The 24,111-nt window shown below is 39.9% G+C and overlaps 2 protein-coding genes across 2 annotated transcripts; both read right to left on the minus strand.

Moving 5' to 3' along the window:
* Positions 1-141: 141 nt before the first annotated feature.
* On the minus strand, positions 142-9,119 carry LOC119742875 (coiled-coil domain-containing protein 42 like-2-like). The gene is made up of 9 exons (XM_038219105.1): positions 8,898-9,119; positions 7,595-7,652; positions 6,755-6,931; positions 5,943-6,100; positions 4,462-4,544; positions 2,994-3,163; positions 2,261-2,371; positions 1,510-1,626; positions 142-839 (listed from the first exon to the last, which is right to left on the minus strand). The coding sequence occupies exons 1-9, from the start codon at positions 8,987-8,989 to the stop codon at positions 684-686; spliced, it is 1,122 nt and encodes a 373-aa protein (XP_038075033.1). The 5' UTR covers positions 8,990-9,119; the 3' UTR covers positions 142-683.
* Positions 9,120-11,065: 1,946 nt separating this feature from the next.
* Positions 11,066-24,111, minus strand: LOC119742381 (phospholipase B1, membrane-associated-like). The gene is made up of 14 exons (XM_038218279.1): positions 23,802-24,111; positions 23,337-23,455; positions 22,334-22,397; positions 21,739-21,797; positions 21,019-21,086; positions 19,523-19,566; positions 18,430-18,538; positions 17,330-17,528; positions 16,304-16,392; positions 15,269-15,347; positions 14,752-14,856; positions 13,996-14,088; positions 12,950-13,015; positions 11,066-12,081 (listed from the first exon to the last, which is right to left on the minus strand). Exons 1-14 carry the CDS (start codon positions 23,896-23,898, stop codon positions 11,878-11,880), a joined length of 1,395 nt encoding a protein of 464 aa, XP_038074207.1. The 5' UTR covers positions 23,899-24,111; the 3' UTR covers positions 11,066-11,877.

Below are 24,111 nucleotides of genomic sequence, written 5' to 3' on the forward strand. Positions count from 1 at the left end.
ATTCAGTCAAAACATTGTTCAAGTTTACTGTGTGCTAATCGTGATGGTCAAATACATGTAGATTATTCCTCCAGTCCTCAGCTGCTTCAGCATCTACAGTATTCCTCAAGAACTTGAAGAGATCTTGGATTTTTCTCAAGGTGTGATTTTGAAACTAGACATGAACCTGGAGCTGAAGCCAAGGATTTAAAAAGTCCTTAAGTGGGGTTGAAAGCTTCAATTTTTGCTAAAATAGAATTATTAACCAAACGTCAGGACCCTGCTTCCCTCCTCCCCACTCTGGATCTTGATTCCTCCCTCATGGATCTTGACTGGTCACATCTTTAAAAAGTCACTCTTGGTGAAATGATCCCTCTCACCATCTCTCTGCCTTTAGAGATGAGGCTAGGCTGCATTCACTTGGACGTTCATGCATACTTGGTGATGGTAAGTACGTTCTGACTATATTATGGAGTAGAAGGAGCTGTGTGACCACTCGTCAGAGCTCCACTGTGTGGGATCCATCCTGCTTCATGCTCATATGGCACAAAGTATGCATGACTAAGTTTCATCAAAATGTACAAGCCAACAGCGTCTTTGCTTGAGCACGGCGGTAACAGCATTGAAGTGTCTGACACATGTCTCCTTTTGTCGCTGCCGTTGGAGTCCTTGTGTACAGTATCCACACGCCAGCGTTATTAATTTCATCTCTTCTGCGTGGTTGAGCCCATGCTTGTGTTGTTCCTGCTAGCCTTGGAGCCAGTGGCGCTACCGGAGCTCTTACTTTTCCTGCGCATCCGTGATCCCAGACTCATGTTCCTGGCCATCTTCTCAATTGAAATCAGGTCCATTGTGAACAACTGAGCAAAATATAAATAATAGAAAAACAGATTAACAGTCATGGTTCGTCCACGCTTGTAACAAAGCAGGTTCATTCCTGGTGCAAAAGTTAATGTGTATTGGGACATTACGACAAGCAGTTGTGCAACAATTGAACAGTTCAACTCCAGTTTGTTTCACTATAAATGTATTTGGTGACATCACATTTTCCTTGTATTCGCTTTTCCGCCGAGTGGGAACAAGCCTTTAGGAGGACCACAAAGTGACCAATTACACTGTATGGCATTCTCGTACACTTCAATGGCGAGAAAGAGAGATGATGGACAATTAACACATTGTGAAGAGGCATAAGTTTGTGCACACATGCATGCATTCATAAACCTGCTGAAAAGGTGTACACACACTCAGTCCCACATCCTAAAAAAATACATGTAGATTTGCTTCACTTCTCATCTGGAATCGGCTTCACTTACACATCAGTTTTGAATACAAACGCAGATACGCAAGTAGGCACGCAAAAGCTGCGAAACATTTTTTTAACTGTCCCTGCCGAGGCTTGTGCACAAACATGGATGCACCTAGTAGTAGGCTACATGTAATATACTCTTGAACGGTGAGTCAGCACTCTGGTAATCTAATAATAGCTGTATGTGAGAGTCCTAAAGAGAAATTAACAACTGTTATTCTTACCATGATAAGATGAAGCTTCTCAATGTACGTCAATGAATCCAGGGCTGGGTCGTGCTTCTTGTGGCATTTGTCTGCTATGTCATTAATGGCCATCTGGGTTCTCCCAAGTATTTCACTCTGAAAAATTAAGAAAACCAATAATTTTCATTTCATTGTGGCAAGAATGCACAAACACAAAACATGTTACATCACAATTCAGTTTTTTTGGTTTCTTCTGGATAAGAAATTAAAGATAACAGATTAAAGCCTCAACGTTGTAAGACTGAAGTGGTTTCACAAAAATTATTCACACTGTTTACGTTCATATATAATAGAAATGTTTCCAGAAATTCTGAAACAATGAATTATTTGAAATAAGAAGGAATGGAAATTGAATTTTTTAAAATAATTTTTATAAGCAAAGTAACTCGGTAGAGGTTTTATGAGCTGTGGAATATATAGCAGCTCAACAAATCATCATGTCTCTCCGTTAGTCCGTTAGTTAGTAACAAACGTTGACATTGTCTATTGCTCCTACATATTTGACCGATTTCAACCAAACTTTGTCAAAAGTAACAGTAGCCAAGAACCAACATGTCACATGACCAAACTGGGGTCAAAGGTCATGGGGTCACTTTACTTTTTTTTCTCATAACACTACTCCTTCCGGAAAATTACATGGCACAATCACATGACTCATGCATGAACATGAATTCGTTGGCCTGCAGCTTCCAAGATATTTCCGATCGAGCTTGTTTTTTTTTTTACTTACATGGTCTCTGTAGCTGTTCAACTCATTGAAGATGATCTCCTCTAACTGAGAATTTGATTCTGTCACTTCCTCCTGCCTGCTCTGAAGCTCAGCAAGCTGACGATTGATCAACTAGCAAAGGAAACAACCGTGGAGAAGTGTCATCATCGGGTAAAAGCCATTTAACTATGCAAACATACATTCTGTGCAAAGTTGTCCTTTCAGTCAAAATCAATCAAGTGACTGTTTTTAACAGTTAAGAGCTCCCAGCATACATAAAGCAGGATTGACTGGCTGTGACTGTTTATGTAACCTGATACAGCTATGCTTTGCCTTTTAAAATCTACATGGAATACAAACACGTTATGATTAGATACTTTTTACAAGAGGTGCAAAAAAAAAATATATATTAACTTAAATGTTGTGTAGGCTTCTTGTTTTGTGATTTTCAAAATTTGTGAACTCATGCATTTTTGAGATGCATTGAAAAAAACCAAAAAGCATTTATCACTCAAATAAAACTTATAAGTATGCATATTGAAATAACCATGTTCATGCATGTTTTGTGTTTCGTGATTTGTATATTTGTTTAATAATCGATCAGGAAACACACAGCGGTTCTTCTTTGGTATTGTTGGCTCAATTTGTGAATTAGTTTCTCTCTACACGACAACTGTTCCAAACCTTAAAAATATCAAAACAGAGATGTACATGTACCTCTATTTTTGGTTATTAAAAGTTCATTTCGACTCACCAATTTTTTCTGGTCATGAGTGTACTTGAGTTCTTCCAGCAACTGGTTGTCGGTGTCGATTTGGTCGGACACGTTTTGAACCCTGCTTATCAGCGCCTGATTGGTTGCGCTCAACGTACGATGCCGGTCCATTAGACTACGCAGCATGGAATCGTTGACTTCCAAGTAGTCTGGTCAGAAAGGGCAAACACAAACCAATACAAATCAATGATTAATTGCAGGCACCACATTGGATTAAAATCTTACTGGACGAGTTCAAAATGTTGATGAAACCAGACCGGAGCATTAAAATATGTGGCATTACAAAAAAAACCATCAATTACTTTGGGTATGATCAGCTAGGATACACAGTGCATACACAATTAAATCACAATTTTTTGTGTTCCCTGCATTTCTTTCTGTTCCCTGCAACTCAGCTAGTACTACCTTTTCTTCTTTATGACAGTTTTTATAGGTTCTACACTTGCCATACAAGATTGAACCTGGCGCACTGACTACCTTTCTGGAGAGTAAAACATTTTCTAGGTTCTTTTAATACAGGGTGAAAAGTGGAACCCAAACACCATAAAATATATTTCATATTTAAAAAAAAACATGTAGCACCAAAAATAATAATGACTTGAAAGCCAATTTCATAAGCTACGTTTAGGTGAAATAATTCCTGAAATTGCTCAATCCGTTCAAACAATATCACCATTTAAACACAACGACCCTAAAACCTGTCTCGTCAAAAAAAAAAGCAATTCATTGTGTGTTTTGACTGTTTGGAACAACAAAGACAATGACACAGAATACTTGTTTCAACAACTGTCACCAACTTTAGTACAATGAACACAATATCTTTTTTAACAACCCTTGTATGGCAAACAATATGATTTATAAAAATGTACTTTTTTAAAGGAAAGGCCTTCAAAGGGATTCTGTTGAATACTTTTAACATTTAAACTGAGATTTTATCGATGGTGATGTTTGAAGACAATTGCGACGACGATTCTTGAAATCGCATTTTATTTTTGTACGAGACAGGTTTTAGGGTCATTGTGTTTAAATGGTGATATTTTCTGAATGGATTGACAAATTTCAGTATTTTTTTCATCTAAAAAGTAGTTATGAAATTGGCTTTCCAGTCATTCTTATTTTTGGCGCTACACATTTGTTTAAATATGAAATATAATTTTTGGGGCTTGGGTTCTGCTATTTTTTGACGCAGCCTGTACACTCTCAGCCTACAGACAAATCCAGGCATGTGATCACTGTACACTGACGAGGCCCCCTTCAATGGAGAAACCATTGTGCATGCTATTGTACAAAGCAACTACTATGATGGATTATCTGAACAATAGCTAGCACAACGTTTTGCCACTGAAGGGACCTTCTTCATAGATTGATGTGCCCGGATTGATCTATATTAGCTAACAGTTATACTTTGAACACCAATTTCAGGAAAATCCACGATACATGTACATACTTTCTGGGATCTCATCCAGAACTCTCATCAAGTAGTCCTCATATTTCTTGTGCCTCTGCAGTTTTGTACAAAGTTCTTTGTGTCTAAAGAAACAAAGGATCAACCAGAAAGAAAAACCTAAAAAAGTCAGGCTCAAATTGAAACAATGTTAAATATCCTATATCAATAACTATGTCATAATGCATGATTGTATGCATGGAAGAATGACTGCTAATGATGATCAATGATGACTTGATTATGGAGCAACAAAATCTTGTCCGAGGCTGTATGATAAGGGATGTGATACAGTGTCAAATTTGAAAAGAATAATTTCAAAAAGTTCAACAAATAATTTAAGAGCAAATGAAAAGGCGGAGTGGGGTGGGAGGGGGTGAGGTTGGCCTCCCCAACCACCCCTAAAATGCCTTTTACATGACGTAATTTCCAGTGGTAAAAATCAATCAGCGTATCGTATGCTTTCGTAAAAAGTACCGGATGACTGCAATATTATGTCAATAAAGTACCCAGATGACTGCAATATTATTGATATTGCAGTCACCCGGGCATTTTCACTGGTTCCCGCACAATCTAGAGTGTAGAAAGTCACAGTCAACCAGTCAACAGAGTGAGCGTGCGGCACGCGTCGCAGCGCATAATATGCGCACTGTTGTCAACAGCCACAATGGCAGCTTCGAGAAATGAAGGCAGTGTCCTGAAATGTATTTCTTGCGGATCAAGCTCGTCAGCCTAATATAAATAATAATAATAATGTTGGATGGCTTTTTTCAGGGGATACAAGAATATATTGCACTCACTATAACAATATATTCTTGTATCCCCGTAAAGCCATTCAATATTATTTGTCTCTGTAAAGCCAAACTCTCTTGCTGCATTGCAGTCTAAAGTTATACCCATAAAAACCACAAAGTGCACACAAATATAAGAGTGCGTGTGCTTTACAGTTATTTTCAGAACTGAAATGTCAGGTATTGTAGTTAAATGGACTCAAAGACAAGGTCAGCTTTCACTAAGTCTCCTCTAAAGCCAGGAAAAAAGGAAATATCCATCCATAGTGGTCATCAACTATAGTCAGATCATTTTCCTTGGATGCAAAAACATAAAATAAAAAACTAATCAAAAATGTGTCTTTAACTTTCAGAAAGGTCATGTCAGATAAATGGAAACAGAAAAAAATGGAACCAGGTAACCGCTGTTTAAGGCCGGGTATTGGCCATCAGTATTGTAGTACTCGTACACGGTACTCGCACTCGAGTGCTACTCGAGTACTTTTTTTGAGTACTTGTACTCGTACTCGAATGTCAAAGTACTCATACTCGTACTCGGAAGTACTAGTTCTCGTACTCGGAGACCTGAACTTGTACTCGGAAGTACAAGTACTCGTACTCGGTAACCTAAGTACTCGGCAGTACTCGGTACTTGGAAAAAAGTACTCGACTACAACATTGTTGGGCATCCAGGGTATCTGTCTTAAGTCTCCTTACACAAGTTTCAGGTCTTCTAGTTGTTCCAACAGCAGTTCATACTCCGACTGTTTCTGGTCCTTCAGTTTCAACTCCGTCTGGTATTTGTGAATTGCTCGGCGCCTCTTTGCCTCCGTTTCTTGAATGAACTTGTCAAACTTGCTGACTCTATCTTTCATCTTGATCGCAATGGAAATAACGACATAAGATGGAAAGATTATTCATACTGCATAAGTGCTTTCTTACATGCTCAATATTGATTGTGCTATTTCCTTTTTGTCCAATAAGCCATTTGCAAGTTAAATTTGAATAAAATCTGGAACACTGACTTAATCCAATGCTTTGCACGTTTTAACTTTGCACTCTCCAGACCAAAGAGACTGTTACTTTATCACATGATTCGGGGCAAGCCTTACACTAGCAACCCCCAGCTCCGGCCTGGTCTGGTGTCTTTGTGCCACTCTCACCCCCCTTTGAACAATGTATTGGTGCTGAGCGTCTCTTACGTATGTATGCAAGAGCTTGCCCCGAATCATGTGATTAGCAACAGTGTCTTTAGTCTGGAGAATTCAAAGTTAAAATGTGCCAAGCATTCTGAGCAAGTCAGTGTACCAGATGTTTTTCAAATTTAAATCCCAAAGGGTATAGATCACTTGCAAATGGCTTACTGATCCTAGCAAAACGTGATATGTATTAATGATTTCAGAGAAATGATCCAAAATCCCCACTCTGTAATCTCCTTGACTATTACTAGACTTGAAAAATACATGTTCATGTAATGTAATGTTCGTGACACTGGAGTTGCCCTCTGGTATAATGTGATTATAACTTACTCTTTGTTGCTTCTTCTGTAGTTCGATTCTCTTCTTCTCGCATTCCTCCATGCGCCGCTGGAAACTCTCCCGCTTGGCCTGAAGCTCCAGGGTCACCTTGTCGACTTCTACTTCCCTCTTGAGCAGCAGGGTCTTCTGCATGGTATTCAGGCCGGTCTCTATCAGCTTGCCTGCCGACTGGGGTTACATACAACCAAAATGGGGATTATATATGGATAGTCTGATAGGTACATGTACATACTGTACGTTTTACCCAAACAGGCATTTTTACTGGGAGCCCTCCCAAAGCCTCCATAATCTCCCACTGTGCAAGAGTCCAATGCTTTCTTTTGACTTACACTTTCATGGGTATTAAAACCCCATGTTAACAGCGGCTGTTACCAGTTTTAGTGTCCTCTGGAACATTAGTGGCAAAACAGTGAAGGAAAATATTGCCATTTGGGGAAATAAAAATCAATGGAGCTCACCACCACTAGATCAACAGCGGGCGGAGGGGGCCATGCCCCCCCCCCCAAAAAAAGCGAACTCATCTTTTTTTTAAGTGACGTCGCAATTAAGGCAGGCACTGTGAACACCACCATCTTGTCCTCCAAAAAACAATTGGTTAAAGTGGTCAGAAATTGCCTCAGATCACGAACATCTAGATTTCAAAATTTTCCGTAATAGTGCATAACTATAGGCCTATCACCAGATCACATAGCGAATATCAATTCCGCCTCGCTAGCTGGGCCCCACAGTTTTATGGCTTGAGCTGACTCCAGGCTCCAGTACTCAAGAATACTGAAGACTAATAATTTAAGGATGAATCCAATGATACATTTACTCAACACCGAGTCTCACCTCTTTGACAATCGGGTACTTATTGATATCTTCTTCTTCACGGTCATGCTCATCATCTCTGTTAAATTGGATTCCAAAAAATTGAGGAGAACAGGTTTAGGTACTATGCTTGTTATTATTAAAATGAAAAATAATTTCATCTTGTCTTTATGTTATCAGCAGGCATTTGCATACGTGTAGAATGCATTGTTGATGTATCCTAACGTGAGTTACCTGATGCGGCCCCTAACGTGGGGCACTTTGATCTTTCGCCTGTAGCACATAGCTAGAGCAAAAACTTGAACTAAAATTTCACAGAAAGTGAAATTTCATCAAGTTCTAAACACTCCCGTTCAGAAATCATGATTTTTCTACCTGTTTATACAAAGTTTGAAGAAAAATTTATTTTGGCGTGATTTTTCAATTTTATTTCGAAGTGCACAGTGAACCCTTTGAAAATGTCCCTCCAAAATAAAAAAAAATATTTTCTGACAAACTTCTTGTTGGGTATGTAAGTGGAGATATTAATGGTTTATCAGAATTTATCTACTTTACAGAAATTCTTAAATGTTATTTATTCAAGATTTATTCAAGTGCGCCACGTACTTTGCCGATTTTGTGCCCAATTTCCGGACACCACCGTTTTTGAATTTCGGATTAACTTTCATGACACCGAAATTGTTCACAGAGGTTAAATAGCAAGCATTAATAATAATAAGGTAAAAGTACAAGTGTTTCACTGAATGAATTTGAAGTTTGTCAACAAAGACAGTTGGCAACACAACATGAGGAAAGTCTGGGTAAACGTTGAAGTGCGCCAGGTAAGGAAACACCACTACAGAACAAAGATAACTCAATTTGGCACAACCTTTATGAAAAAGGTTTAATAGAGGATAGAATGACAGTGAAAATTTGTCCGGCGCCAGTTTTTCTTTTTGTAAACGTTTTTTTCACAGAGGCTTCCTCAGATCTGATTGGCTGATATATATTTTTTTGTTATATTAAAATGAAAATTAATTTCATCTTGTCTTAGTATTATCTATCATATCGGCACCGCCGGCTTTTTGGGTAGAAAATGATCTTTGATCATGTTGATTTAATACTCCGGCGAACTAAACAAAAGAGCCGGTGCAGCCAATATGACATAATTAAATATGAGCCGCGCCAATCAGAGAAAGCCTTCGTGAATTTGTATTATTATTATATAACGTTTACTAAAAGAAAGCCGGCGCCGGAAAAATATCCACTGTCTTTACACGTATTGTTTATGCACGGTCATGACGGTCATGACAGTACAACATGAAATGCACGGCAAACGATTTACCCTCTTTCTCCCAATTGTGTGACAAAAACACTCCTTTTTTGTGGCTCCAACTCCAGCCTGTAGGAGCGAGATGCCTCAGTCGAGCTGGCCATGTTGCTTGGATCTGCCTTGTACCAGAAATACCGAAAATAAAACTTCCAAAAAAACAAATATAACTGAATTTTGAACCACAAAATATTCACGTATGCGACTAGGTACGTGAACCTGTGTATCCAACGACAACATGTACACAGTTCATTTGGTCACGTGATACACTGTCAATGTACGTCTAGTCAGGTCCTGTCGCGTTCGTATTTTTTTTCTACATGTAAGGAGTCTGGTATTCAGACGGGTCAGTTAATTGATTGACACACCTGTCGTCTGCACCTGTGCATCTTTTTTTAACTGTATGTGCATAGAGCAAGGAATGGTATATGCGACTCAACCAATATTTTCTTTTTAACAGATTTAATCAAACTTTGTCCAGAAGGATGTGTATGTGTGAAGAAAATTGATATTACACTATAGGTTCGATCTCCGATATGTGAAAACACCAGTGGATAGGGGCCTAGTGGGGCCATGAAATTTGGCCGGGTCCGGACAGAGAATTTGGGGGGGGGGGGGGGGGGGGGGGGGAGGGATGGAGGGAGGGGTAGTACTGGACCCGATGTGACACTGGGGGTGCTCTCCCCTCTTTCTTTTCCTTCTCTTTACTAATATTCCACGCATCCGTGGAGATATAGGGGATGAGTTGACAACAGTACCGTTCTTATAGTCCTCTTCACTTGTTCTCCAGTTCATTTATAAACAAAATTACATTTTCTTGATCATAGCCACACCCATCAAAAAGTGACCCCATAGTACGCCACGAGCGGAACATAGCCGCATTTTATCAAGGGCGGATCCAGAACACAATTTTTTTTGGGAGGGGGGCCAAAAAAAATGTTGGTCCCCAAAAAGTGTGTCCAAAAAAATTACGGCGTGGGGTTCGGGGCCCGCTTAAGGGCCCCGAAAAAAGTTTGGATTCTATATGCTCTGTGGGGCGCACGCCCCCCCCCTCCCATAAAATTTCGCGACCCCCAGTCGCCCCCCCCCCTGAAAATTTGGCATCCGGAGAAAGCACAGCCATATGAGTTACCATGATGGAAGAACATACAGTCCCTTTTTCCGCGATTTTGTGCAAAACTTTTACCAAAACTCTTTTTAAGTTTTTGTTTCGCGAGTGGCTGTTTATGATTGTAACGTCCCTTGGAAAGCGAATATATAGTTATTGTCTAATGTAACCATGACATACGTTTTGAACAGCCCCCCCCCCCCCCCCTATTTGATTTTACGGAGGGCGAGCGTCCGGTGAAAAAAACCTGACTACCTTTTAGCACGGATGAAATTTTGGGCGCCCCTCCATTGTAACCTCAAGCCCCCCCCCCCCCCCACATGCCCCCCTCCCCCAGGCGCGGTTCTAGAGCCAATATTTTGGGGGCTAGCAGGGTGGATCCAGAATTTTTTCAGGGAGGCGTGCTGAAACGTAGACCGGTTATTTTCTCCGGACACTAAGGCCTCCGGAAATCAATAGGTGTGGTGTACAAATAGGTGTACAAATGCACCCTTCACAACTATGTATTTAGGGGGAGACCGGTTTGCATGTACGTCACATTCTTACAATTTTGCCAGTGCAATTTTTTTTTTTTTATGGATTTTTTTTTTTTTTAGGGGGCGGGGGGGGGGGGGGGCTTTACCCCCGTAGAACCCCCACTCGTCGTCGAACCCTGGCTACGCCGCCGAGGCCTATCAATCCAATCTACCTCCAAGGCAATTTACAAAGACAGTATTAATTCACATGGGAAATAACAACTAACTATTACTCAATCGGGAACATCTTTATAGCAAAGTGTACGCGCAAAACATGCTGCAGGCTAGTAAAGCGCACGCTTTAACTTGCCCGATGGGCTAGTATAGAAATATATAACGCAGTCATGCACTCTTCCACGGATTTGAATCTGTTCATGAAAACAACCAGCTATTTCTGCGAATCTGGCTTGTAATTCATGCCGTGGCGCCGCAGAAGCTTTTGTAGCTCTTCATTTAACGGTCTTAGCGGCTGCCCGTCCCCCTTGAGATGTGCCAGAAAAGCCAAACCTAATTTTAAGCGCATAATATCATTCAGTCACAATATTTCCTTTTTTCCCAAAATTTAAAGAACATAGATCTCCGGGGGATTTTTGTTTTTATTGAAGAATAATTTCTTCATTCCAAATTCAAGATGCCTTTGATCTGATAATTATAAATACGCACTGTAAAATTTTGCAGGATGATTGAAAACATAAAATACATAAAAAACATGTTAAATATTCTCCAACAGTAATGTCATCAATACATAATAGCAAGGTCATCAGTATTTAGTTGGTCTTGCCCCATGGTTTAGCAAAGGTGTCAATGGAGGATCATCTGCAAACCACAATATGATACAAACCATTTTGAAGTACGCTAGCCTTTAATACATACATGTATAACTTTTTTTACCCTGTTCCCATTCACGACTAAACAAACCATAATTATCAAAACATTTCTTTATATTTACAAACGAAGGATGGGAAATCAAATAATAATTAAATCTACTTCCAAGTAATTGTTTTCAAGAAAATACATACACGATCGATGGACAGTGTATATGAATGATATACATGTACATGTACATGCAAATCGAAAGAGATCATTGCAGTTACGCTGTTTATTTTTTATTAGACTTTTTATTCCTGAATTTTGAAATTCTGAATGCCAACCAACAAACACGCTCACAGCTGATAGCTATCGACCAATCAACAGGGAACAGTCAGTTTCTTGCATGTTATTAACTCACGAAAGCTCCGATTGAATGGCGCGCACGGGTTGAGTATGGCATGCGCACCTATATCAGACTTTCGTTCAGAGCAGCTATGGTGAGAGCAGGTGATAGTCAGACTAGAAGTTGCCGTAGTTTTGCAAGGAGGCCATAAAATAAACACTAACACAAGTTGAACATGCTGACGAAGGCACCGATCACGAGGAGTGCCAACTGATGAGCAGGGCTGAATACTGAAGCATCCCCGCCAGGCCCGTCGTCTGCAGTGTCCGCAGTGACTGCACCGCCTTTCTTCTCCGTCACCGGTCGTTTGGTTGATGACGCGCCCTTCCTGCTGTTTACGTTGGTGTAGAGAAACGGCGATTCCTATTGAAGACATAAGAGGAATACAACAGTCAACTTCGATTATTTTGTTTGGTGTGGGGATTTAAAGTATTTTCAATTTGTGATTGATGGTCAAAACAGACTGATCAGTTTTCGCAAAGACGGACTGCACAGTCTGTGTCGATGTTCATGTACGTTATTAATCAAAATCATTTTAAATGTGTACCGATGAACATGGATGTCCACTGACATGACAGGGGCATCCCCGAGGATATGGCGGTTTCATCCCGCACCTATTAACTATGACAATCCCAGATATTTCTGTGGGGGGGGGGGGGGCACTTGTGGGACCGTATCTCTGGAGGGGTCACTTCACTTGTTACCAACAAATAAACCCTTTTGCCTCCCCGAAATGCGAAGTTGGGGCGGGGATGACACAAGGTGGTACAGGCATCGAGTGGTTCAGCTCGTTAGGTTATCCAACCTATATACTCGCTCCCTTTAAAATGTCGATAATGACCCAAAAAATTGTACACCAATTCAAATGCAAAACCTTCCACATTCTAAAAGTTGTTTCAATTCAAACGTTGAGAGAGTTGATTGGTTTCTATCGACCGTCGGGAATGGACGTAAAGCGCGAAAATTTCAGGATTGTCAGCCGCTGACAGTGTGTGCCCGTCTGCTTCACAAAATAACAATTATTCCATCATCTAACAGAATCATCACCCCTAACCACTGATATGTTTTCTGTACAGATAAACTACATTCCATACGAATCCAGTACTGATATTACCACAAGAAAAACAACAAAACAGTCTGACGTAAAAAGAATGAATGAACTCTGCACAGATAGATTCCTACGAGGAGGATGTTCAAAACCTAATGACAACTAATCGTCACATGGTATTACCTTGGTTGGGCAAGTGAATGGTCCGTCTAATACCCATGCTGTCGCCTTACTGCCCACTGGCTGTACCTGCAAAAGAGCAATTTTGTCGGGTGTTAAGGTAAGCTTGAACACCGTTTCAGGAACTAAAATACCAAACAAAATGACGAACTTGACGAGATTGATGTACGAAATTAGCAACTGGAAATAATAAGTTATTTCTCCGTGAAACGTCAACATTTCGCTTTCGGTGGGTGTGGATAAATAATTTGCATATATTAAAGCCCCCTCACTGAGAACAGGTTTTGCCATTGAAATTAAATGGTATTTTAAATAGGACGGTAGCGACCTGTCATACGTAGCGATCTATACAAGTGGTCTCGTCAACATGACGGGAGATCTTGAGTATTGGGGGTGGAAGGAATACATCCTTTTGCCTATCCATGAGATATTGCCTACTTTACATGCGCTTGAACTTGAGTGAAGCGTCATAAAACATTTGGATATTTCCTCTCCATGTTTCGTCAGAGAGTCACTTCCATATAATAATACTAAACAATAAATGGGTTCTTTTTATTGCAGCCATCTTAAAGGCATTTGGTTTTGTTGCACGGGGATGCCTGGGTAGACTTCTTGTGGGTTCATGGCTACTTAAAAATAACAAGAAAACACCTCCAAGACGGTTACTGGATGCAACACGTCTATGATATACAGATTGGCAGCACGATGGCCCCTGGCACAGGGTTAAATGCCGTAGCTGGTATAGACGGAAGCTGCGTGGGGCATCCATAAGTCAATGTGACATTTGTTTAAAAATTGGATGCTGTGGTCACGTGATGGCTACTTTCAGCAAACGGTTTTCTTCTGCACTTCATGTAGGGTGCCTCTTGAAATGTGAATGGTTTATGCAAAAGACGCTTTAAAATGTTTGGTTGCCCGGCGGTTGCCTGTAGGCATGACGTCACAGGACACGTGGTCTATAGTCAGGAGTTTGCAGAATTATTCTACAGATGCCGATACAGAAGATTATACTTTGTGGGGAAGGTTTGGAATCATCCGTTGCGTCTTACCATATTGTTCCACAAGGACTTGCCCGTCTCAGCGTGGCCCTTAGCGCTAAAGTGAAAACAGTCTGGTGCCATATACGAAAGATCACCGGCACCCTACAAGTAAGCAAGCACAATATGACAGATATGATATTACTAGACAGATGGCTATTAGGGCTAACATACAGGGTGAGTCACAAAACACGAAACCCAAATGTCGGGACTATTGTTTTAGTGAAGTTCTCCATGTAGCACTTTCAAAATCTATGATATAAAAGCCAAATTCATAAGCTTTCTTTGAGAACAAGAATCATTCAAATCACTTAAGTAATTTTCAAGTTATGGAATTTTAAACACAACCACCGTTTTATAGATCTGTCCACGGATCACACAAAAGGTGTGCGTTCTTTCAGCAAAACGAAGACATTGCACACACATTTGATTTGTTTTCGTTTTGCTGAAAGAACACTTACCGTTTTGTGATCCGTGGAGAACTTTAAGACGGTATTTGTGTTTAAAAGTCGGTAACTTGAAAAGTACATAAGTGATTTGAATGATTCTTGTACTAAAAGAAAGCTTATGAATTGAGCTTTTCTATCCTAGATTTTGAAAGTGCTGTTTAGGATTCTGTTTCAAATTCAAACAGGTGATTTTGTAAAACTAGTCTGGATATTTAGCCATAAAATATATTTAAAAAACACATCCAGCCCAAACTCTATAGCAACTAAATTTTACATACATGCTTTGTGTAAGTTGACCTATGAAAAAAATAAAAATTACCCCGATCATTGGAATTTTCGACTCGTGCAGGAATGGCTGGTAGACGACAGTGAAGTCTTCTTTATCATCGAATGTCCCGCTGGTAACCAACGCCTCCAATTGACTCTGTAATAAAAACAAGTCGTATTATTCTACGTCCCAACTATACCAATGGTCCCAGCTATAATTGGGACAGTCGCAAATTGTAGTTGGGATCATTGTCCCAAACTGTAGTTGGGACGATGCTATATTTAGGTCGTAACCATTGATCTCCATATACCAATGGACGTAACAGACTAAGACAAATGAATTAGGTCACAGTGTTGTAATTTATTTAGCAGCTTCACCAAGATTCCTTCGATAATTTCACGGACATGAACGCCTTGGCAATCGTAAATTCATTAATTCATACAATGACATCAAAACCATAAATTTGAAAACATAATAGTTTAGTTTCCTGATCAGTACTGCATGACTTTAGAGATAGTTCCATTGTAAAACTTCAAGTTTACAAGACCGAAAGAAGGATTGATTTTACCTGGTACTGCAGCAGCGTTGGTGTCCATTCTTTTTCCAATTCATCATCACGGACAGCTGCAACACATGGGCAAAACCCTCTACAAGAACGAACAACGATCAGAGAGAGTCAGAAGATCTCCCTCATCCTATATATTTGCTATATTCATTTATATTGATGAATGTAGCATAATTTAGTTTCCGGTAACTGTTTTTTATCAACTATTCCATTTGGCTGTTTCGGCACATTTTCCGAAACAGCCTTGTTTTCGTTAAGATTTTTTGTTCCTTTTTCCGGTCATTTTTGCCTAAAACATTTGTAGTTTTGTACACGTCTTTTTTTTCAAAGGCACTTCGGGCAACTCAAATCAATCCGAGTGCCCTTATACTTGGCACACAACTAGACTAGAAAAACTAAAAATCAAAAGCTCAAAAATAGCACAACTTTAAATAATTATATTGAGACTTTCGGCAAGTTTAGAAATTTGCGCCCGTATCGCGTATCTATGTCGATTCATCACTGCGTGCGTTCTTTTAGGAGCTGGCTACGGAAATACGTGTGGAAGCCTTCTGATACGATAGCACTACGTATATTCATTTTCGCTTTTTCACACCAAATTTGTGCAAAATGATACTTGTTTTCAACTTCATGGCGCATGAGAATACCTCACATTCATGGGCGTCGCCAAGATTTTTTTCTAGGGGAGGGGGGTGGCTATCACGTTCCCCGCCAAAAACAAAATCCGTGTACTTTCTAAAAGCAATTCACAATTTATCATTTTTTCCCAGGGTATGCGGTATTGCTTCAATCCAGTGTAATAGAAATTTCATTTTTTTGGCACAAATGAACCCACCCTGCGAGAGCCGAATTATTGTCTGGCAACTATTATAATTATTTTCTGGCAATGACGCTCTCGATGCCGTAACAGATATTCATTACGTATGTGCATATGTGTGTGATATCATACGGATATACGTGTGTACTATACGAAAACGTTCAATACTTTTTCGCGGATGCAAAACTCTCTTTTAAACATGTGAAAGAATTATTGCTTACATGTGACTTGCTTTACACACGAATCCCCTGAATTCATTGATTTGTCGGAGGTCGAGGATGCCTATAACATTGACAAAGGTGCGGGGCATCTGTATATTAAGAAAGGAAAGAGAAAATCGTTAAAAATATTTTCAACTTAAAAAGCCAACGTGATGTGAATCCCGTTTGACATGAGTCATCATCTTAAAAAAAAGCCAATTCCTGCGATTAAATGCGATTAGAGCATTTGAGTCAGTTTCTATTTTCTGGTAATGCGTAGCTTTGTACTAGTCAAGATAGTACTAGTGGACCTATGTGCCTGTGACGTAGATATGGGGGGGGGGCTGCAAAACCTTCAAGTACCCCCCTCCTCCCAAGGTGGCCCCCACAAAAGAACCTAATATATATATATTTGTCGCTTGCCAAGGAAGTGTCTGTTTAACTATCTTTTTTGAGTAATGAAACAGAAGTGGAGTGAAGTTGACGAATTTTTCAATCGATATCTACTCCCCTTAATTCCCTGGACCCTATGGATTTATGAAATTTGACAAAAATGTGTAAGAAACAATCGTTGCCTGTCCCGTCAAAAGATGTCGAGTTCCCCCTTCCTCCGCTTTTCGAATTTTCAAGGTCCGCCCTTGTTGCCACCCCATAGCATATGCTGATGCCCCCGCCCTCGACCCCCCCCCCCCGAAAAAGTCCTGGCTACGTACTACACTGCTCTGTGGTGGTGCGATGTTCAAGGACCAATCCGGGCACGCTGTCAATTAATTCTTTTACGAAGGCCCCCTCCAATGGTAAATGTGCTATTGTTAGGATAATCTGTCACGGGGTAGTTGCTTTGTACAATAGCGTGCACAATGGTTGCTCCATTGAAGGGGGCCTCGGGAGTGTTCAGTGTTCACGTGCCCGGATGCGTCTATAGATTTGCATGATGCATCGACACCGCAAGTAAAACAGCTCCATTTGTTTGGTGGCATGCAGGCTTCAAACAGAAAATTATCTAAAAACCAAAAGTTCTCTCTTTCCCATTGTGGGATTTCATACCTTATTGTGCAGGACCTGAATAGCCCTCTGCACGTTGTTGACATATGCCCCGGGAGAGTACAAGGTCTTATCCTTGCACACTTCACATAGGTCATTGCCTCCGATGAAGATGGTCACCAACTTCCAGTCTTTCTCATAGTCGATGCTGGCGTCATCCTTCATCTTCTGCACTAAGCGTTCAGCCTGCTCCTGAATTTCACTGTATGAGATTCATGACAACATTCTAGGCATATAAGAGCATTTGCATTTATCCCCAAAGTAACTTACCGAATATTATCACAAAGCTTACTTGGATTAAATATCGTCCTGGTATTTAAACACCCTGTGACAGTATTTCGTCTGACATGCTCTCATTTAAAAGAAATATCTTTGTAAAATAAAGAGTATAGGCCTAATTATTGTTAACGAAATCGTGTTTCGTGATCAAAAAGGTTTGTGCATGTTTGTTTCCCTTCACTTTTCGAAACGAACAAAATGCATTAAAGTGCAAATGGTGCCTTTAAGTAACAAGTTTACCTTATCCGTAACGGTTTCAGGAATTTACAAAAACAAATTAGTTCAGCATCATTCGTAAAATTAACGTCCCGTAGCAGGGAGGTTTTCTTGGGTTGTTTGATTTCCAAAATGGTATCTTGCACTACATTAAATTCAAATCGGAGATATTTTTGGTAAGTCATGTTATCAACGTTCACAGGACGTCATGATCGGCATCTTGTGTTTTCCGGAGGGGGTGATGTTACAACTCCTTAATCCCTGCTCAAAATCATATGTACATATGCCGAAGGTATTAGGGACCACTAGAAATGGTGCTATAGTACGGGAGAAGTATGCGGCTTGGAAACATATATAATCGCGTGTCAAATAACTTTTTTGCGTTGTGCTTTATTCGAGAACATCGTCTGCAATGTGTATCTGTCTCACATCACTAAATGGAGATGAAACATGTTGGCCTGGTATATTATCACACACAATGCTGATTTTAAAGCCCATATTTTTTTAGCCGCATACGTATCCCGTGCGCGCATCATTCTAATGGTACCTGTCATACCCCTGAAAGGAGTCAGTGCAAGTGATACAGGGATACAACATTTTATACTCACTATGCCACTGATCCAGGAACGGCTACGTTCATCCCTGCATTGTCTGTAGACCACGTCCCTGTCCCCACGCCGTAGCCTTTTAAATTTGGGTTGTATTTCCGAAGAATATCTACAAAATGAACGGGTTGACAAAAAATTATAGGCCCCAGGCGGAGATCCCGGGGATAGGGGCACATTATGTCCACTCTCCCAGGTATGTACTTTCGGGGGACGCCATTGGTGATGTTCCCCAATAATATATCCCAGTGCTGGGCCAAATCACGTCTTATAGGGTCCATTACATGAATATTACTCGTGTTCTTATTCTGTGCACTTTTCTACTCCTCTTAAAATGTATGTACACTACTTGACATCCCTTTTTTTTAAATTAAAAAGCGCTTTTTTTTAAAAACATTTAAAAATCCTGACAAACAAATCCTGTACCAAGGACCACCCCTACAAATCCGTCCATAATTGTTTGAGTCATCTTGTTAACAGAAAAAGCAACCAACAAACAAACTAACCAAATACGATGAAAACATTAAAGGGAATGTACATCATTCGCTTTTGCTGTAATTTTCAGAAATGAACTATTTGAGGGGTTAGTATAATAGATCAAATATTGTTTCACTGACATGTTTGAAGTTTTGTGTTCAAAAATGCTGGAAAAACCAAGCAAAACAAAAATGTTCAAGTAGTCTGGTTCCTTGACTCCACTAAGAAAAAAGATTAAAAGGATCAATTTATAGATGCCGAAAAATTGTAAGGTAAGGGAACCAGTATAGCTGATTCTGCACCCGTTCATGACGTGTAACCAACAGGAAACAAAATTTGGACTGAAAAAATATGGTAAATTTGGAGCAGTGGTTGAAAAATAGTTAGGTTTTCCAACGGTGGTCGGCCGACCTCTGTTGGAAATGTATACAAAATACCACTTTTCTTGAAAATGACTTCACACCAGGTGCTATAATTTTACAGGATGCTTTAGACTGTCATTTATCAACATCATAGTAAGGTATTTCGTAAATATTTGATAGTTTTGTTTTTCGATGTTTGCAAATGTTGTATATTCTCTTTAACCTCCTTGGTGGTGGTAATTAAAGATAAAACTTACTAGCAAGTGTCGGCACTGTTTCGTAACTCTCGTCCCCACCATGGCTGAGAAAAAAATCAATTGAAAAGGGTTAAATCATGACAAAGAAAACCATAAGCCAATCACGACATGATGAAGGTGAGAAGTTGATAGTTGAAACGCACACGAAAAGTTTCAATGTTAGTACTCGGGTCCATATACTCTGTGGGTGTAGGGAGGTGGAGTTGGGAGTAGGTAGTCCGGGTGGGGTAGATGGGTAGGACCCATTCGTTTGCTTGAAAGCCAAGATCTGTGCCATTTCGGCCATATCAATATGCCAAAATAATAACATTATTATAGTTAAACTTCCACAAAGTGAAGATACTGGGACCGGGACCAATTAAATACCCTGTGGAAAATATTTCCGTCTGAAACATGAGGTAGCATCGTTCGGAAGTACACAATCATTCATGGTTTTTAAAATGTTGGTTAGCAATGGAATCTAGTTACAAGATGCTATTAGCTGCAAGATAAGTAAACTGCTTTTTTTCCCTGCTTTCTCAATAATTATGTATAGACTATAGTAGCCACTGAGCTAAACTTCAACGAGGTACTTGTTACGCATTCTACTTACGATTCTGAGCAATTTTGTTGCTTGAAATAAAAATAAAATGCACAAAGAGCAACTGATCTTTTGTCTTTTAAAGAGAACTTAATCGTTCGTGTAAAAATGTTCTTAACCCGTACAATTAACGATCTTAATTTTAGGCCTGGGCGAGTATTGGATTGTTCTACTCGAGTACTCTTAAAGAAATTACTCGCGAGTAGGCGAGTACTCGCAAGTAGTTAACCGAATTCCCATAAAAAGCAGAATAATGACATATACGTCAGTATGACGTGAACTAACTTACAAGCAAATAGCTTGCAACTCACACCATTCAGCACTGAGATATTCATATAGGCCTGGGCGAGTATTGGATTTTTCTACTCGAGTACTCGCAAAGAAATTACTCGTGAGTAGGCGAGTACTCGCGAGTAGTTAACCGAATTCCCATAAAAGCAGAAGGATAACATATACGTCAGTATGACGTGAACTTACTTACAAATAGCTTGTAATTCACACCACATTCTTCAGCCCTGAGTATAGGATGTGCGACGTTTTGAGTCATTTACTTTATTTTTTTTTTGGTCGTATGGAATCCTAGTGAGAGAGAGGTGGAGGGAGTGATTCTCTGCTTGAAGGGGACGTATTAAGCCGTGAACCCTCAACCCTTAATTGGTACTCGCGAGTACCTGCTTCTACTCACACCAGGATAAGTATGGTAGATGAAAAACCACAAGTAGAACAACGAGTATCGCATAAGGTACTCGTGAGTACTCGAGTAATCGATTTACTCGCCCAGCGGTACTTAAAATGGGTTGGGATGCAATTAAATCCCCTTATGAATATGAGACACTGTGTGTGTTTGCTGTAAACAAAGAGAGGCCCCTGCATGCTCATAGTAATGGTTTTGAAAAAAAAGTCCAGAAGATTCTACCTGAACGATTTCCCTCGGTATTGGAACAGTAGCTGTGGCAGTGAACAGGCTCCTCCGCCATTTGCTGCCTGAAATACATAACAAGAGGGAAACACATGGAATGTGTCTGTATTAAAGATATTTGATTGTGAAGATCAGTGAAATGTGTTTGTTTTTCTGTTGTTTTGTCTGCTTGCATGGGCTTTTAAAAAGAAACCAAACTGTTTTGGAGTAGAAAGAAGGGAATATAAGCGTCATTTCCCATGTTATTACGAAGAAGTAATGTTTTTGTTCGGACTTTGCAGTTACAAGAGTGAGTTATTAAACAAAATGACATGTTATGTACATCCTATATAGACTATTCATGGCGAGAAAGATTTAAGTGACGTGTTCTAATTTGGTAAGATTGAACATGCATTAGTTAGTTGTAGAACTGTATTAATGTGAAATGACTTAAACAACCCGTCAAACAAGCTTCACTTTTCTTCCGAAGTGAATCACGCGAGATAATTTAAAGGCACGTATTCTGATCAAGGAAGCTTTCAGTTAAAAATCCAATGCCTTTTTGAAATCAAAAAAAGTTGAAACTCAAACGTTATTTACCGCTACGGTTGCATCCAACAGTGCATGATATGCAAATTGTCATTAAACTGTTGTTAAATTACAAATTAGGAAGATTACTCAGTGTTCTGTGTGTGACAATATCGTTTGTTCTCGATTACGTAACGATGACGTACTTACCGTCAGTGAGTCCCCGATGGCTCCAATCACATTGATATCTGCAGGGCGTAACATGTGCACTGAGAAAACAAATAAATGAATAATAGTTTTAAAAAAATTCTACCAAATACAAATGAACGATTAGTGTTTGGAGGTTGGATTTCTTAAATCTAAGATCATACAAATACTCAAATTGGAAGCACGTGTGGTCTAGCGGTAGAGCACAGGGCTGGCCTCATGATCCTGAGATTGTGGGTTCGAGCCTCGCCATTGCCATGCGTGTTGTGCCCTTGAGTGGCGCCAGGTGTTAAATGGGTACCGGCATTATTCAGTGCTGGGAAGGTAACAGACTCGCTGTGGAGGAGGTGTGGCGATCCCCCCACAGCAGCATTTCATGGGCTCGAGTCTGGCCAAATCGCTTCGAAAGAGAGATGGGCACTCCGTTCCTGTAAACACAGGTTTGTCCCCTTTACTTTGCCATGTTTCACTTAATTAATTTTGTTGTATTAGCTGGCAGGGGAGATAATGTATTTCTTTACTCTCTAAGATTTACCTTAAAAGTATTGCCCAACCTGTGTTCATTTTGAGCATTAAGATGTCTATTTTCAGTGCTTACCGGAGTTAGGAGGTGATTCCGACGGAGGAAGAATTTGACAGGGGAAAATCTGCTCCACGCCATACTGAAAGTATCACAAATCACAATCCACAATCATACATCATATATCACAACACAGTGAAATCACATGTCAATTACATTAAGTCGAATCAATGTCAAGGCACATTATAAATAATGAAAGGTTTGCGGAAACACCATGTGCGAATAATTTCTCAACTAAGAGAATGGTTCTGAAAAGAACCAGAGGTATAAACTCGACGTTCCGGTCAGTATGCTCTGACTGTCTTCTCCTGAAGACAGTCAGAGCATACTGACCGGAACGTCGAGTTTATACCTCTGGTTCTTTTCAGAACCATTCTCTTAGTTGAGAAATTATTCGCACATGGTGTTTCCGCAAACCTTTCATTATTTAGTATCTTCACCATGCAAAGCCTCAAATCTTACTTAAGGCACATTATAATGGGAGAGGATTAAATGGTCCATGCTATGATTTTTTTCTTAGAACACATTTTGTGCAACCTATTTTCTGCTCCAACTTAATTTCTGCTCCTCTATATGACATCCATTTAGATTATGACATCAAAATATCCAAAAAATGCTAGTACTTTTTTTCGGGGGGGGGGGGGGGGGTGGGGGGCGGGGCTGAAATAGCTGTAAGATTGAGGTTTCTGCCCGGAATGACATCACAGTTTTGCTCATGAATATGGAAATTCGTCCTAGCATAAAACCAAAAAGGCACAACAATCCACTTGAAAATGGCAAAAACGAAATTTGTAAATAGAGTTAAATGTGACACAAAGGTGCATTTTGAAGGATTACGTTAAACAAATTATCCTGTATGCCCCTTTAACGATCGTAAAGAGAAGAATGTCTTTGCCACAATTCCTTTTCAATAGCGTGTCACGGTGTAACAGACTTGTGATGACCTATAGGATGCCTTGATGTGACTGGCAATGACATTAATCACTGCAAGCCTTCGGTTCAGTTTTCTTTCTGCTCTTACCGGCCATGTTGGATCCCCCGTGCAGTTATATCCCGGCAGTAAAGTGATGAGATCCCGGATGGTTCTGTTCCAGTCACTGTAGTCATCGGCAATAACGCCATCGTAGTCATACTCAAAATCTAAAAGATCGGCAACAATGTATCATGCGTGGGTATATATACATGTATATATAGCCTACTGGATATGACTTTCCGATTTCACATAATAGACCCAAACTTAAAGATACTTTAAGGTATTGGATCTCACTTAAACAAAATGTACAGCTTAGCTGAACTAATTAGCCCTAATGGCGGATATGTACACAACAACCCCTTGTTGAAAATATAAATAAAGTGGCAGTGCACTGCAGTGGTCAAAAGCATCCTCAGTAACGCAACTAATGACATTTAAAAGAGAAAGTTTTAGGGATATTATAAGAAGTTGATATAGAATATTGCCTCAGGAAGGCGAGCGCATCTTTCTTACCTTGAGCAATTCCGAAGACATCTACCTCTACAGCGAGCAGGAATATCAACGCGGAAAGCAAAAAGGACAACCTTCCTAGGTCTTTTGATAAAGACATGATGAGCTACACGTAATTAGCGATCCGATACATAAATCATCAGCGAAGGAAAATACATATATAAACAGATGTGAAGTAATTTTAGTTGGTTATGATCACAGAGTTTGATATTATAAATACATGTAGGCTACCAAGTCTATGGTTGAGATCAGTATTGCATACAGTCCATGTTTTGTACAATTGGCATCCTCATTGCGAGCAACTGCTAGTAGC

This window comes from Patiria miniata, unplaced genomic scaffold (assembly GCF_015706575.1).
Source record: "Patiria miniata isolate m_02_andy unplaced genomic scaffold, ASM1570657v1 HiC_scaffold_6, whole genome shotgun sequence".
Classification (NCBI taxonomy): domain Eukaryota; kingdom Metazoa; phylum Echinodermata; class Asteroidea; order Valvatida; family Asterinidae; genus Patiria; species Patiria miniata.

What these genes read in the sequence shown, in the direction of transcription:
- LOC119742875 (XM_038219105.1), bottom strand. Translation starts at nt 8,989, where the DNA reads ATGGCCAGCTCGACTGAGGCATCTCGCTCCTACAGGCTGGAGTTGGAG. An exon ending in ACACAATTGGGAGAAAGAGG is followed by an intron (nt 7,653 to 8,897) that starts GTAAATCGTTTG and finishes CCAATTTAACAG; the next exon opens with AGATGATGAGCATGACCGTG. An exon ending in TGAACAGCTACAGAGACCAT is followed by an intron (nt 1,627 to 2,260) that starts GTAAGTAAAAAA and finishes TTAATTTTTCAG; the next exon opens with AGTGAAATACTTGGGAGAAC.
- LOC119742381 (XM_038218279.1), bottom strand. Translation starts at nt 23,898, where the DNA reads ATGTCTTTATCAAAAGACCTAGGAAGGTTGTCCTTTTTGCTTTCCGCG. An exon ending in CCATCGGGGACTCACTGACG is followed by an intron (nt 21,087 to 21,738) that starts GTAAGTACGTCA and finishes TATGTATTTCAG; the next exon opens with GCAGCAAATGGCGGAGGAGC. An exon ending in GTTCCTGGATCAGTGGCATA is followed by an intron (nt 17,529 to 18,429) that starts GTGAGTATAAAA and finishes AATCTCATACAG; the next exon opens with TGAAATTCAGGAGCAGGCTG.